The sequence below is a fragment of the Bison bison genome, unplaced genomic scaffold (genome assembly GCF_000754665.1).
Source record: "Bison bison bison isolate TAMUID 2011002044 unplaced genomic scaffold, Bison_UMD1.0 scf7180017864266, whole genome shotgun sequence".
Taxonomy (NCBI): Eukaryota; Metazoa; Chordata; class Mammalia; order Artiodactyla; family Bovidae; genus Bison; species Bison bison.
The window spans coordinates 2,033,634-2,046,859 of record NW_011494838.1 but is presented as its reverse complement, the minus strand read 5'-3'; the positions used below and the strand labels follow the sequence as shown (position 1 = coordinate 2,046,859).

Sequence of the window (13,226 nt, the reverse complement as noted above, 5' to 3'; positions counted from 1 at the left end):
ACTACGAACAAAGCTAGTGGAGGTGATGGCATTCCAGTTGAGCTATTTCAAATCCTGAAAGATGATGCTGTGAAAGTGCTGCATTCAACATGCCAGCAAATTTGGAAAACTCAGCAGTGGCCACAGGACTGGAAAAGGTCAGTTTTCATTCCAATCCCAAAGAAAGGCAATGCCAAAGAATGCTCAAACTACCGCACAATTGCACTCATCTCACATGCTAGTAAAGTAATGCTCAAAATTCCCCAAGCCAGGCTTCAGCAATACGTGAACCGTGAACTTCCAGATGTTCAAGCTGGTTTTAGAAAAGGCAGAGGAACCAGAGATCAAATTGCCAACATCCTCTGGATCATGGAAAAAGCAAGAGAGTTCCAGAAAAACATCTATTTCTGCTTTATTGACTATGCCAAAGCCTTTGACTGTGTGGATCACAATAAACTGTGGAAAATTCTGAAAGAGATGGGAATACCAGACCATCTGACCTGCCTCTTGAGAAACCTGTATGCAGGTCAGGAAGCAACAGTTAGCACTGGACATGGAACAACAGACTGGTTCCAAATAGGAAAAGGAGCACGTCAAGGCTGTATATTGTCACCCTGCTTATTTAACTTATATGCAGAGTACATCATGAGAAACGCTGGGCAGGAAGAAGCACAAGCTGGAGTCAAGATTGCCGGGAGAAATATCAATAACCTCAGATATGCAGATGACACCACTCTTATGGCAGAAAGTGAAGAGGAATTAAAAAGCCTCTTGATGAAAGTGAAAGTGGAGAGTGAAAAAGTTGGCTTAAAGCTCAACATTCAGAAAACGAAGATCATGGCATCTGGTCCCATCACTTCATGGCAAATAGATGGGGAAACAGTGGAAACAGTGTCAGACTTTATTTTTTTGGGCTCCAAAATCACTGCAGATGGTGATCGTAGCCATGAAATTAAAAGACGGTTACTCCATGGAAGGAAAGTTATGACCAACCTAGATAGCATATTTAAAAGCAGAGACATTACTTTGCCAACAAAGGTCCATCTAGTCAAGGCTATGGTTTTTCCTGTGGTCATGTATGGATGTGAGAGTTGGACTGTGAAGAAAGCTGAGTGCTGAAGAATTGACGCTTTTGAACTGTGGTGCTGGAGAAGACTCTTGAGAGTCCCTTGGACTGCAAGGAGGTCGAACCAGTCCATCCTAAAAAAATTAGTCCTGGATGTTCTTTGGAAGGACTGATGCTAAAGCTGAAACTCCAATACTTTGGCCACCTCATGCGAAGAGTTGACTCATTGGAAAAGACTCTGATGCTGGGAGGGATTGGGGGCAGGAGGAAAAGGGGATGACAGAGGATGAGATGGCTGGATGGCATCACCGACTCAATGGACATGAGTTGGAATGAACTCCGGGAGTTGGTGACGGACAGGGAGGCCTGGCGTGCTGCGATCCATGGGGTGGCAAAGAGTCCGACAGGACTGAGCGACTGAACTGAACTGAATCATTAGCTCTGGGCTTAAAGAAAGTTAGTCTTAAAGATGGTTGTCATAACAACTCAAAGTTTAAGAACAAATGTCTCATGTGACTAAGACAAAGCAATATAGAAATAAACATTTGTCCCTTTCTCCTCCTCCAGAACCCTAGACCCCTTTCTATTCTTTATGGACCCTGGACTTCTTATCAGCCTACCTAAGAATTAATTCTCTCAGAACTCTGTGCTTCCCTTGCAGGGAGCCCAGATTTAAGCCCTGGTTGGAAAGCTAGGGTCCTGCATGCTGTGTGGTGCAGTCAAAATAAAAACGAACAAAAAAAAGAGACTTGCCTTGAAACGCCCCTGAGCAGACAAAAGCACTCAGGTCCTACAAACAAAGCAAAAGACCCAGACTGACTTGGGTCATTTCTTTTCTTTTTTAAAGTCTATTGAATTCATTACAATACTGCTTGTGTTTTTTGTTTTGGTTTTTCCATTGCAAGGCATGTGGATCTTAACTCCCTCAACAAGGGATCAAACCCACACCTCCTGCATCGGAAGGCAAAATCTTAACCACTGGACCGCCAGCGAAGTCCTGACCTGGGTCCTGTCTTGCTTTCTTGCCTGTCATCAGTAGCTCAACTCTTCGCGACCCCACACACTGTGGTCTGGCAGGCTCCTCTGTCCGTGGGATTCCCCAGGCAGGAGCACTGGAGCGGGTAGCTATTTCTTCCTCCTGGGGATCTCCCCACCCAGGGGCTGAACTTGCTTCTCCTGCATCCCCTGCATTTGCACGCAGACCCTTTACCGCTAAGCCACCTGGGAAGTGCCATTTCTTGCTTGCTGCTGCTGCTGCTAAGTCACTTCAGTCGTGTCCGACTCTGTGCGACCCCAGAGACGGCAGCCCACCAGGCTCCCCCGTTCCTGGGATTCTCCAGTCAAGAACACTGGAGTGGGTTGCCGTTTCCTTCTCTAGCCATTTCTTGCTTAGGCCTCTGCAATCATGGGCAAAACGGAAATGGTTTCCCCAACTTGTTATGAGGTAACTACTGACCAATTCCCTGTTTTTTAAGAAAATTGTGGTGTGTCAGCAATCACTGTGAAGAGTCAGCCGTCACGATCTCCTGGCTACATCCACACATGCCAGGCTCCTTCCATGTTAGGGTGGAGTCCTCCAGTTTGCAGACTCTCTGTCTGGTTGAGTGCAGATCTCAACTTGCTGATCACCACTCTGGCACTCCATTGGCTTTACTTCTGTTATGTCTGAACTTTGGACAGTGTTTACAAAGAATGTGCATTTGGAATTAGCCGATGCCTCTCCCTGATAGCTCAGCTGGTAAAGAATTCGCCTACAATGCAGGTGACCCCGGTTTGATCCCTGGGTTGGGAAGATCCCTTGAAGAAGGGATAGGCTACCCATTCCAGTATTCTGGCCTGGAGAATTCCATGAACTGTATAGTCCATGGGGTTGCAAAGAGTCAGACACACACAACTGGGCAACTTTCACTTTCTTTCTCTAAGGCACGAATAAGTTTTGTCTCCAGGAGACAATTTCTCCCTGACAAACTCCACTACTTCTCAGAAGGGAGATGCTGTCAGCAGAGTTTCCTCCAAGTGTTTGACCTTGGAACCCCTTTCTCGAATCCCTTTCCTCACCCTGTGTGACTTGGAGCACACTCAGGGAAAGGCTTTATTGGAGCGAGCATTTTGGGGACAGTCGGCTGGTAAGGCTGAAGACGGCAGAGGTGACGCACTGGAATACGCATCGGTTTTATCTTCATGCCGGAACACAGAGGTTGGGATAATTCACTGACATGCTGTAAATACGCCCGCACCCCCAGGACAGGGCGCCTGCCGTCTTTGACCCTATTTCGGAGATGTATTAAGAGCGAGAAACACTTTCCTTTTAATTAGTTTGAATAAAATTTTGCTGACTGGGGCCTCTAGGCAACTGGTTCCAAACATGACTTCTTTGTGAAGAAATCCAGGCTCATGCACAGACGGCTTGCTTCTCAGCTAAAAATTCCATTACTTTTTATAAAAATTAGCATCGGAAATGTTCAGATTTACACCTCACAGAACAGTTTCATGAAGCTTCAATTCTCAGTCACCTGGCTCCGTTCTATTCACGTTCTCGTCCTGTTACGGGCTGTGTTAGTGAGCTTTCCACGTCTTTTTACTTGCGGGGTGTGAAACCAGTGGGCCCCACTGGATTCCCTCTGTGGCTCCTTCTCTTGGCTTCACCTTTATTGACAGATGGACCCCTGTGTCTCACAGCAAACTCCTGTTTCTAGCGCTTTCCGTTAAAATGCTCCTGAAGCTGTGCTTTTTGCACAGGTGTTCCTCTGCGGCTTCTGCCCTCCTTATTTGTGGCATCCAGTCTCCCTGAGCGTTTTCTGTGCATTCCAGAAGACCCTGCAACTCCTTCCATTAGAAAGACATTCCCGGAAGTTCGGCCCTGACGGGAGAGGAGTCTAGACACAGGCCCGCGGGGGACAGGGTGTGCTCCGGGTTGCTGGGGCCGGGAGGGTGCGGCACCCCATGAAGACACAGGAGTGGGGAGCCGAGAGCCGCTGTGCCTTCTGTCTCATTCTTTTAGTGGAAGCTCTCCACAGGAGGAGAGATTGGCTGTCCGGTGTGTGCCGTCAGCCTCTCCTCCCCTCCAGGCCTGCCGTCCCCCTGCCCGCCCTGACGGGCTGTGACGGCGCTGCCTGGCCGCGGCTTCCCCGTTGGCCACGACCGGCCCGGGGCTCCCGCGGAGACACGCTGTGGAGACGTGGACGCACCGGCCACCTGGAAGCTTCCGTGAGGCCGGATGTCCGCACAGCATGCCGGGAGCGCTTTCCGTCAAATCGGCGCTCCTGCGGCTGTTTCCTGTCAGGTCCGGAAAGCTTGCGGGGCGGGTGAGAAGCGAGTCAGTGCCCTGGGCGAGCTGAGCTGAGCTGTGAGGACGAGAGTCCAGAGCCGCGCGGGGGGAGGAGAGCTCCGGGCCTTCTCAGGCACGTGAGACAGGACCCCCATTGGGTTCTGTCTGCTCCAGTTGCTGGCTGTGTCTCTGTCACCTGCACCGTAACCAGGAGAGCTCAGAGCTGGGTCTTTTTGTTTAAGATCAAAGTAGATGGTTTACAACGCTGTTCATCTCAGGTGTACAGCATAGTGAGTCAGGACTTTTGCAGATTATGCCTCATTGTCAGTCGTTACCAGACGGTGAGGATCAGTCCCCACGCCGAGTGCTGGTCTACGGAGCGGCTGTGTCTGTTCCCGAGAGCTGCGTTCTTCAAGGGCAGGGGCACCCGGGAGGACAGTTTGGTGAGGAGGCCCGGCCAGCGCCTGCTGCCCCTGCCACCCCACAGGGCTGAGCGCTGCCCTGGGGGTCACACTGTTGGTGCCCTGGGGGTTGGTCACCCTGTTGGTGCCCTGGGGGTCACTCACACTGTTGGTCCCCTGGGAGGGGGGGGTCACACTGTTGGTGCCCTGGGGGGCGGGTCACTCCGTTGGTACCCTGAGGGGGTCACCCTGTTGGTGCCCTGGGGGGGGGTGTCACCCTGTTGGTGCCCTAGGGACAATCACCCTGTTGGTGCCCTGGGGGTCACGCTGTTGGTGCCTTGAGGGAGTCACCCTGTTGGTGCCCTGAGGCGGTCACCCTGTTGGTGCCCTGGGCGGGGGGGTCACGCTGTTGGTGCCGCAGTGTGGGTTGGGCTGCAGCTCCCAACTACCATCAGTGATCATGTTCTTCATAAGACAAAGCAAAACAGCTCAGTTTCTCTTAAGAAGGGCCCAAAGAAGCAATCACATTTTCAGTTTTATTAATCTTGACCCCTGAGGACCAATGTTTTTAATACCCTCTGGGACAAAGCAAGAAGTAACAGAAAGCCTCTCACACACTGTTCAACAAAGTGCCTGGGTCGTTTTGAGGCAGAAGCTCTTGTATGACTGAGCTACAAACCCATCTCGCCACCAGGTAACCGTGGTTATTCCAACCAGGGTGTTTGGCAGACATTCCCCAAAATAGGGTGAGCCTGTCTCTTCAGATCCAGGGACTAAGACTCCAAGCTTCCACTGCAGGGGGTGCGGGTTCAGTCCCTCATCAGGAACTAAGATCCCACATGTCTTGAGGTGTGGCCAAAAAAATCAGGAAGTAAACAACTGACAACATTTATGGCCAATTCAAGCTTTCAAAAGAAAACTCAAACACTGTGAAACTGTTTCTGCCCCATGATGTTTACAGCTTGCCTACTCCTGGATTTTTCTGGTAAGCCTAGTGGTATTGTAGACCAGCCTGTGTCAATATTTGAAAGGGATACATAACTTTGTGGAACAGTATTCTCAAAAGGACTGGTGCATGCTGTTACACAATCATGTACAAATCAACTATTCAAAGTTCAGTGTACGTGGATATAACAGAATTTGAAATCATTGCTCTAGTTGTCAGATTCCATGTTGCAACTAACTTTTAGGAAACCACCAACTGTCAAGTTTTGGTGTAGTATCAATAGCTACAAATTTGGTGTAGTATGAATATCTACAACTATCCAGAAGCTATTAAAATACTCCTCCCTTTTCCAACTATATACCTGTGTGAGGCTGGATATTCTTCATACAATTCAACCAAAATAACATATATCAAGAGACTCTGCAGAAGCAGATGAGCGTCTCTCTTCCTGCTATTAAGCCAGACAAGAATTGTAGAAATGTAAAAAAAAAATGCTTCTCTTTTCATTTTTTTTTTTGTAAAATCTGACTTCTTCACTAAAATGTTATTTGTTAAGATGTAATGGTGATCACTATTATGTTTAGATGAATTAATACATAAAACCTGTTTTTTTTCTCCTTTCAGATGAATTTTAGTAGATAGAATCCACATAAGCAAAGCCCCTGGGGGTTCTGCGCATTCGTGGGTGAAGGAGGGGATAACAGCTACAAGAGAAGGTCATAAGCAGAGCCATTTTAGCTCCTGGGTGGAGGATCTGGAAGACCGAGACTGCTGATCTCTGTTTCATTAGCTCATCCCCATTGGCCTGCTCTGGGCATTCAGGAGTGGGTACCAGTATGAGCTTTCCAGATGGCACAGTGGTAAAGAATCTGCCTGCCAGTGCAGGAGATGCAAGAAACGGTTCAATCCCTGGGTTGGAAAGATCCCCTGGAAAAGAAAATGGCAACCTGCTCCAGTTTCTTGCCTGGGAAATCCCATGGGCAGAGGAGCTGTAGTCTGGAGGGCTACAGTCTATGGGGTTGCAGAGTCGCAGGTTTGTGGTCTGGGAGGAAGGAAGTCTAAGGCCCATAGTGCTGATTTTCTACTCTAGTTGCCAGGGTCTTGAGCAGAACAGTCTTGACTCAATCTCAAGAAATGGCTCGGATTTGGTCCTGGAGGAATCCCTGGAAAAGATTATGCAAACGAGGTCCAGATGTGAATAGGAGGATAATGAGTATGAATGGTCCGGGAAGGGGCAAAACCCAAGGCATCGGTCCCAGTCCATCAACCATGACTGCCAGGAGTTGCTTAATCTCAGGCAGACTCGAGAGGCTCAATCTTTAAGGTTTTTTCAGCTTCCTGAACAACACCAGACTGGTTGGCATAGAAGCAGTAGGATTCATCTAGAAAAAGGCACAGACCTCCCTTCTCTACAGTTAGTAGATCCAATCCCCTTCTATGTTGTAACTACGGCCGCCAAGGAATCGCGTTGATTTTGGAGAGCTGTTGGACCCTGGGCTATCTCCTGAGGCTGTCTGGTAGGTCTTTAGATAGTGCCTGGTAGTTGTGGACAGAGGTGGTTAGGCCGACAGTTCCTGTTCCAATTCCAGCCACTATTCCTAGTCCCACTAAGAGGGGAATGAAATGAAGGGCTTGTTTCATTCACTTGTGAATGAGAGGAATAGGTAGGGGTTGATCATTGGGGGCTATAAAAATGTTTGGACTGGAGTATACCAGGGTGCAGGTTCCGATCCAATTAGTAGGTAAACAGAGGTATGTAGATGCCCCACACAGGAGGAACAGGCCAGGTGTCACAATGCAACAGCTGAAGTCGATGGTGAAGAGGAGTTGGGGTGCGGGGTGGGGATTTGATCGTTCGTTCAAGAACAGGGACCCCGCTAAGGTGGCCCCAATGATGGGAGAAGTGGAGGAGTATGCTGAGGGAACCGTCCTGTAAAGGTTAACGAATGTCCTGTAGGACCAGAAACATTATATATATAGGCTTTCCAGTGGCAAAGAGTAAAGTGGACATATGGTTACACATGGGTTTAGAGATTATGCCCGTGGGTTGGTCATATGAACTGTTTCAGAAGTTTCTGCTGCTGCTGCTAAGTTGCGTCAGTCGTGTCCGACTCTGTGCGACCCCATAGACGGCAGCCCACCAGGCTCCCCCATCAAAAGGAGCTGGTTATGAGTTGGTGATGAACAGGGAGGCCTGGCGTGCTGCGATTCATGGGGTCGCAAAGAGTTGGACACGACTGAACGACTGATCTGATCTGATAACAGTGTTACTCTCTGGGTGACAGGGCCTCCTACTGGAGGTTTTCCATTGTAGGAGGGCGGGTCAGTGAGGAAAGATTCTAAGAGTTTGTCTGAATTCTGGATTTGATCACTAGTGTGAAGATATCACTTTTCACTTTCATGCATTGGAGAAAGAAATGGCAACCCACCCCAGTATTCTTGCCTGGAGAATCCCTGGGACAGAGGAGCCTGTTGGGCTGCTGTCTGTGGGGTCGCACAGAGTCATGTGCGACTGATGTGACTTAGCAGCAGCAGCAGCAGCAGTGAAGATATTTAAGATATGAGATGAATAAAGGCTCCCCACGGTATGAGTGGTGTAGGGATATGTTACCACTGGTCCAGTCAAGGATGGATGTGGGGGGAGCTGAATCTCCCAGAGGAGTTATGGACAGACATATCCAGCAGTCTTTAGCCAACTGTGGGTTAGAGGCATTGGGGAGAGTATGGGTTAAATTAAGGGTCCGGAATAGATAGTTGAAGTTAGGGTTTTGAAAGAGTTCTTGGTCAGAGGAGAGAAAGAAGATAGGAAGATGATGTTAACCAATATTTGGGGAAGTAAATATAAGGTAGACTATTGTGGAGAAGAATTGGATTTCAAAAGGGTAAAAGTTATAAAAGGTCCCCTGCAGCCACAGGGTAGAGATGTAATCTTCATCGTGTTCGAACGTGGATCCTTGAGGACTCGAGACCCAGATATCTGTCAGGAGTTGTTCCAGAAGTAATTGCAGCCGTGAAACCAACAGGCTCACCTGCCGTCAGCTGGGGCCGGTGGAAGCCATGAGAACTTCGGAGTTGTAGGGCCTGTGGAAGAAACTCGGTTAGTTCTTGTCTGGTAAGCATTCTCATCATTGGGCTGCATAACCTTTTTTAGTCAAGTAATGTGCACCCAAGGGGTGATTTCTTTTAATTTTGCAGTGGTAGGGGTTAGCAGAATTACCGTGTAGGGTCCTTGCCATTTGGGGATTAGATCTGAGTGGGACTGAACTGTCATATAGATTTTGTCTCCTATTTGGAGGAATGGGTACAGGAGACTGGGATGCGGTTGAGGGAGTAGGTTATCCATATGTTGCCAAAGGGCATCTTGTATCTGGGCAAGTAAGGGAAAAGGGAGGTGGGATGGCAGTTTGGGACCATCGTGGGAGTGGGGGAGTCCTAAAAGTACTGTGGCCCATACATGGCCTCGAACGGACTGATATTTAGAGGTTTTTTTGGTAAGGCCTGGCAAAATTATTGCAGGTGGTGACTGCAGCCATGAAATTAAAAGATGCTTACTCCTTGGAAGAAAAGTTATGACCAACCTAGATAGCATATTAAAAAGCAGAGACATTACTTTGCCAACAAAGTTCTGTCTAGTCAAGGCTATGGTTTTTCCAGTAGTCATGTATGGTTGTGAGAGTTGGACTATAAAGAAAGCTGAGCATCGAAGAATTGATGCTTTTGAATGTGGTGTTGGAGAAGACTCTTGAGAGTCCTTTGGACTGCCAGGAGATCAAACCAGTCCATCCTAAAGGAGATCAGTCCTGGGTGTTCATTGGAAGGACTGATGCTGAAGTGGAAACTCCAATACTTTGGCCACCTGATGCAATGAGCTGACTCATTTGAAAAGACCCTGATGCTGGGAAAGATTGAGGGTGGGAGGAGAAGGGGATGGTCCAGAGGATGAGATGGCTGGATGGCATCACTGACTCAATGGACGTGAGCTCCGGGAGTTGGTGATGGACAGGGAGGCCTGGTGTGCTGCGGTACAAGGAGTCGCAAAGAGTTGGACACGACTGAGCGACTGAATTGAACTGGACCTTTAAGAGGGCTAAAGGGAGGAGTTTAGTCCAATCTTGATGAAGTTTGATTGTTAATTTAGTCAGTTTCTTTTAGGACTCGATTGGCTCTCTCAACCTTACCGGAGGACCGGGAGTGATAAGGAATGTGAAACCTCCAAGGAATTCGAAGGGCTCGTGCAATATTTTGGGTGATTTGGGATGTGAACTTGGGCCCATTGTCAGACTGGAGGGAGGAAGGCATCCCAAACCTGGGGAGGACTTCAGTAAGGATAAGGTGAGCCACAGTAGGGGCTTATTTGTTAGTAGTCGGGAAAGCTTCGATCCATCCAGAAAATATATCTATGAAGACTAGGAGAAATTTAACCCTTTTTACGAGTGGCATGTGGGTGAAATCTACCTGCCATTCTTGTGTGGGAAGATGTCTGAGAATTTGGTGGGTGGAGAAGGGGGTGGGTGACGAATGTTAGAATGGGGGTTTGTCCACTGACAAGTGGTACAGGTTTGGCTCAGATTACTTAAATAAGCCACATTGTCTTTAGTTAACTCAATAGTTCTGAAGGAAAGTCTTAAGTACTTTTGCGGAGGGGTGGAAAAGAGAATGTAAATATGAAAGTAATGTGTGGCTGTTTGGCTTGTCAACCTGGGCTATAGTAAAGACAGGACTAACAGAGGCAGCCTGCTGCTTTGCTTCATGATCTGCTATGTTGTTATAAAAGGAGATAGGGCCGTGTCGCTGATGTCCCTGGCAACGTATTACAGCAGCTTGTTTTGGGAGCTGAGCCGCATGGAGGAGTTCAGAAATAAAAGAAGCATTGAGAATAGGCGTGCCGTTCTGAGTCAGGAATCCCCTTTCCCTCCAGATTATAATGTTAGAATGTAATATGTTGTAGACATATTTGGAGTCAGTGTAAATGTTTATCTTTTGATCTTTGGCTAGGGTCAAAGCTTGTGTAAGACCTATCAGTTCAGCCTTCTGTGAGGATGTGTGAGCTGGGAGTGTGGCTGACTTCACGAGGCGGGGGTAGGGGGGATAACTTTGTCAGGCTGTCCCTGGACTATAGCGTATTCAGCCCCAAGTGGGGCTTGCTTCTGGGTACTGCCATCTGTGAACCAGGATGGGACTGTGGGGTCAGTAAGGGGCTGATCGGTTATATGTTCTAAGGTCTAAACACAGTCATAGGATAGGTGTTCTGCTTCTGGATCTGGTGTAGGGAGTAAGCTAGCAGGATTAAGAGGTTTACAAGGCGTAAAAGAAAGGGATAGGTCGAGGAGGTGTGTGTGGAGGATCTGTAGTCGAGTAGTGGGCAGAGAAAGGAAAGCCCGATGAGAGAGTAAATCTTTGAAGGAATGAGGAGAGCATACATTTAGAGGGGCGTTTCAGATTAGGTTTTGGGCTTCAGGTGTTAAGAGGGTGGTTGCAACCAAGGCCTGGAGACAAGGTGGCCATCTGAGCGTGACGGGATCGAGTTGTTTGGATAAGTAAGCTAGAGGGCCCTATATGTCCTCATGTTTCTGGCACAGAATCCCTAAGGCATGTCCTTGTCGAGAATGTACAAAAAGGAAAAAAGGCCTGGTGTAATCAGGTAAGTAAAGAGAAGGCGCCCGTAGTAAAAGTTTGCTAAGTGTCTGTATGGGGGTGTGGAGAGAGGTGGGGGCCATTAAGGGTTCATCTAAGTTTCCTCGAGTAGCTTGGTAGAGGGGTTTTGCATGGAGGGCAAAATTTGGGACCCATATTCAGAAGAAGTTTAATAGACCTAATAGAGAAAGACGTTTCCTCTTGGTTTGGGGCCTGGGGGTCTGTGTCAAGGTTCGAAGTCTCTGAGTTGGGATTATTTTGGATGTGGGAGTGAGAAGCGATCCTGTGTAACTGTCAGTGGCGGAAGCAATTGTGCTTTGGAGAGGGAGGCTCGTAGGCCCGTTGCCTGGGGCATTCAATGCATTGCGGTGTGGAATAGGCAGTTACGGCGAGAGGAACTACATAAATCGTCTACATGTTGGAGTGAGGTAGTAGAGCCTAGGTCTAAAGTCTGTAGGTCTCTTTGGAGGGCTTGACCGAAAAAATGAGGGCTACCTCTAAACCCTTGTGGTAAAGCAGTCCAAATTAACTGTTGAGATTGATATGTGTCTGGGTCCGTCCAGGTGAAGGCAAATAGGGGCTGTGAGGAGTGCTGTGGGGTACAGTCAGGAAAGCATCTCTGAGGCCCAGTACCCTGAAGGAGGGTGTGTCAGGGGAATATGTGAGAGAAGGGCGCAGGGATTAGTGACCACGGGGTGTACAGTATCATGGCCTCATTGATCTTGAGAAGATCTTGGACTAGACGCCAGGAGTGGGGCCCCTTTTTGACTGCCAGTATAGGGGTATTATGAAGAGAACAGATGGGCTGCAAAAGGCCGGCTTTGAGCAGTCCGGAGATTATTGGTTTAGGTCCTTGTCAGGATTCTGTGGGCAGGGTATACGGAGTTTGGGTTATGACCGGAGAGGGATTTTTAGAAAAACCTGGACGGGGGAATGGTGTCAGGCTACTGACGGGGCTTCGGTGTCCCAGACCCGAGGATCTCTCGGGGAAGGTCAGGGGGCAGGTTTTGGGAGTGAGGGCTGGCCAGGGGTTAGGGTGCCAATTGGATGCAAAGAATTGATATGGGATCTAAGAATGGGATGTTTATAGAAGTTTGTAGCTTAACCAGAAGATCACATCCCCCCAGTGCCACTGGGCATTGAGGGGCTATAAAAGGATGTGTCGGTGGTTTTGCCAAAGGAACGTAGGAGAGGAGGTGTTATTTGGGGATAAAAAGGGATGCCTGAGACCCCTTCGATGGCCACTTCTGAAGGTTGGAGAGGGCGCTTAAAGGAGGTTAAAAGTGAAAAGGCTGCTCCAGTGTCTATTAGAATGAGACTTTGTGTCCGGCCACCGTGCCAATTACCCAAAGCTCCAAGTCTGTCTGTACGGGATGGGCTTGTGGTCTGGAGCTTGGGCTCCGTCACTGGAATAATTCAGGCACAATTGGGTCACCTCTCACCTCATCCGAGGAGCCATGGTCTGGGGTTCCAGGGCCCCCCAAGTCTGGTTCCCAGCCCATTGTTGTTGGGCCTGGGGTGGACCCCGAGATTTGATGGGTAGTGTCTGAGGACAATCCATTTTCCAGTGTCCCCATGTTTGCAGGTGGGGCAGGGTTTGGTGGGTGGCCAGGAGTTTGGGCAGAATTTGGCCCAGTGTCCCACTTGGTTACATCTAAAGCAGGGGCCTGGAAGGTTAGGTCCCATACAGGTGGGTCGAGGTTGGCGGGCCAGTTCAGTTCAGTTCAGTCGCTCAGTCATGTCCAACTCTTCGCAACCCCATGAATCGCAGCACACCAGGCCTCCCTGTCCATCACCAACTCCCGGAGTTCACTCAGACTCACGTCCATCGAGTCAGTGATGCCATCCAGCCATCTCATCCTCTGTCGGCCCCTTCTCCTCCTGCCCCCAATCCCTCCCAGCATCAGAGTCTTTTCCAATGAGTCAACTCTT

At 48.9% G+C, this 13,226-nt stretch overlaps 1 protein-coding gene across 1 annotated transcript in view; it reads left to right on the top strand.

Annotated features, from left to right (window-relative positions):
* The first annotated feature begins 4,275 nt into the window (after positions 1-4,275).
* Positions 4,276-13,226, top strand: part of ADI1 (acireductone dioxygenase 1) — a 21,009-nt gene continuing 12,058 nt past the window's right edge. Inside the window, exons 1-2 of the mRNA XM_010848445.1 lie at positions 4,276-4,350; positions 4,652-4,756. Of these exons, the coding sequence (XP_010846747.1) occupies positions 4,276-4,350; positions 4,652-4,756 (180 nt within the window). The remainder of the gene's footprint in view (positions 4,351-4,651; positions 4,757-13,226) is intronic.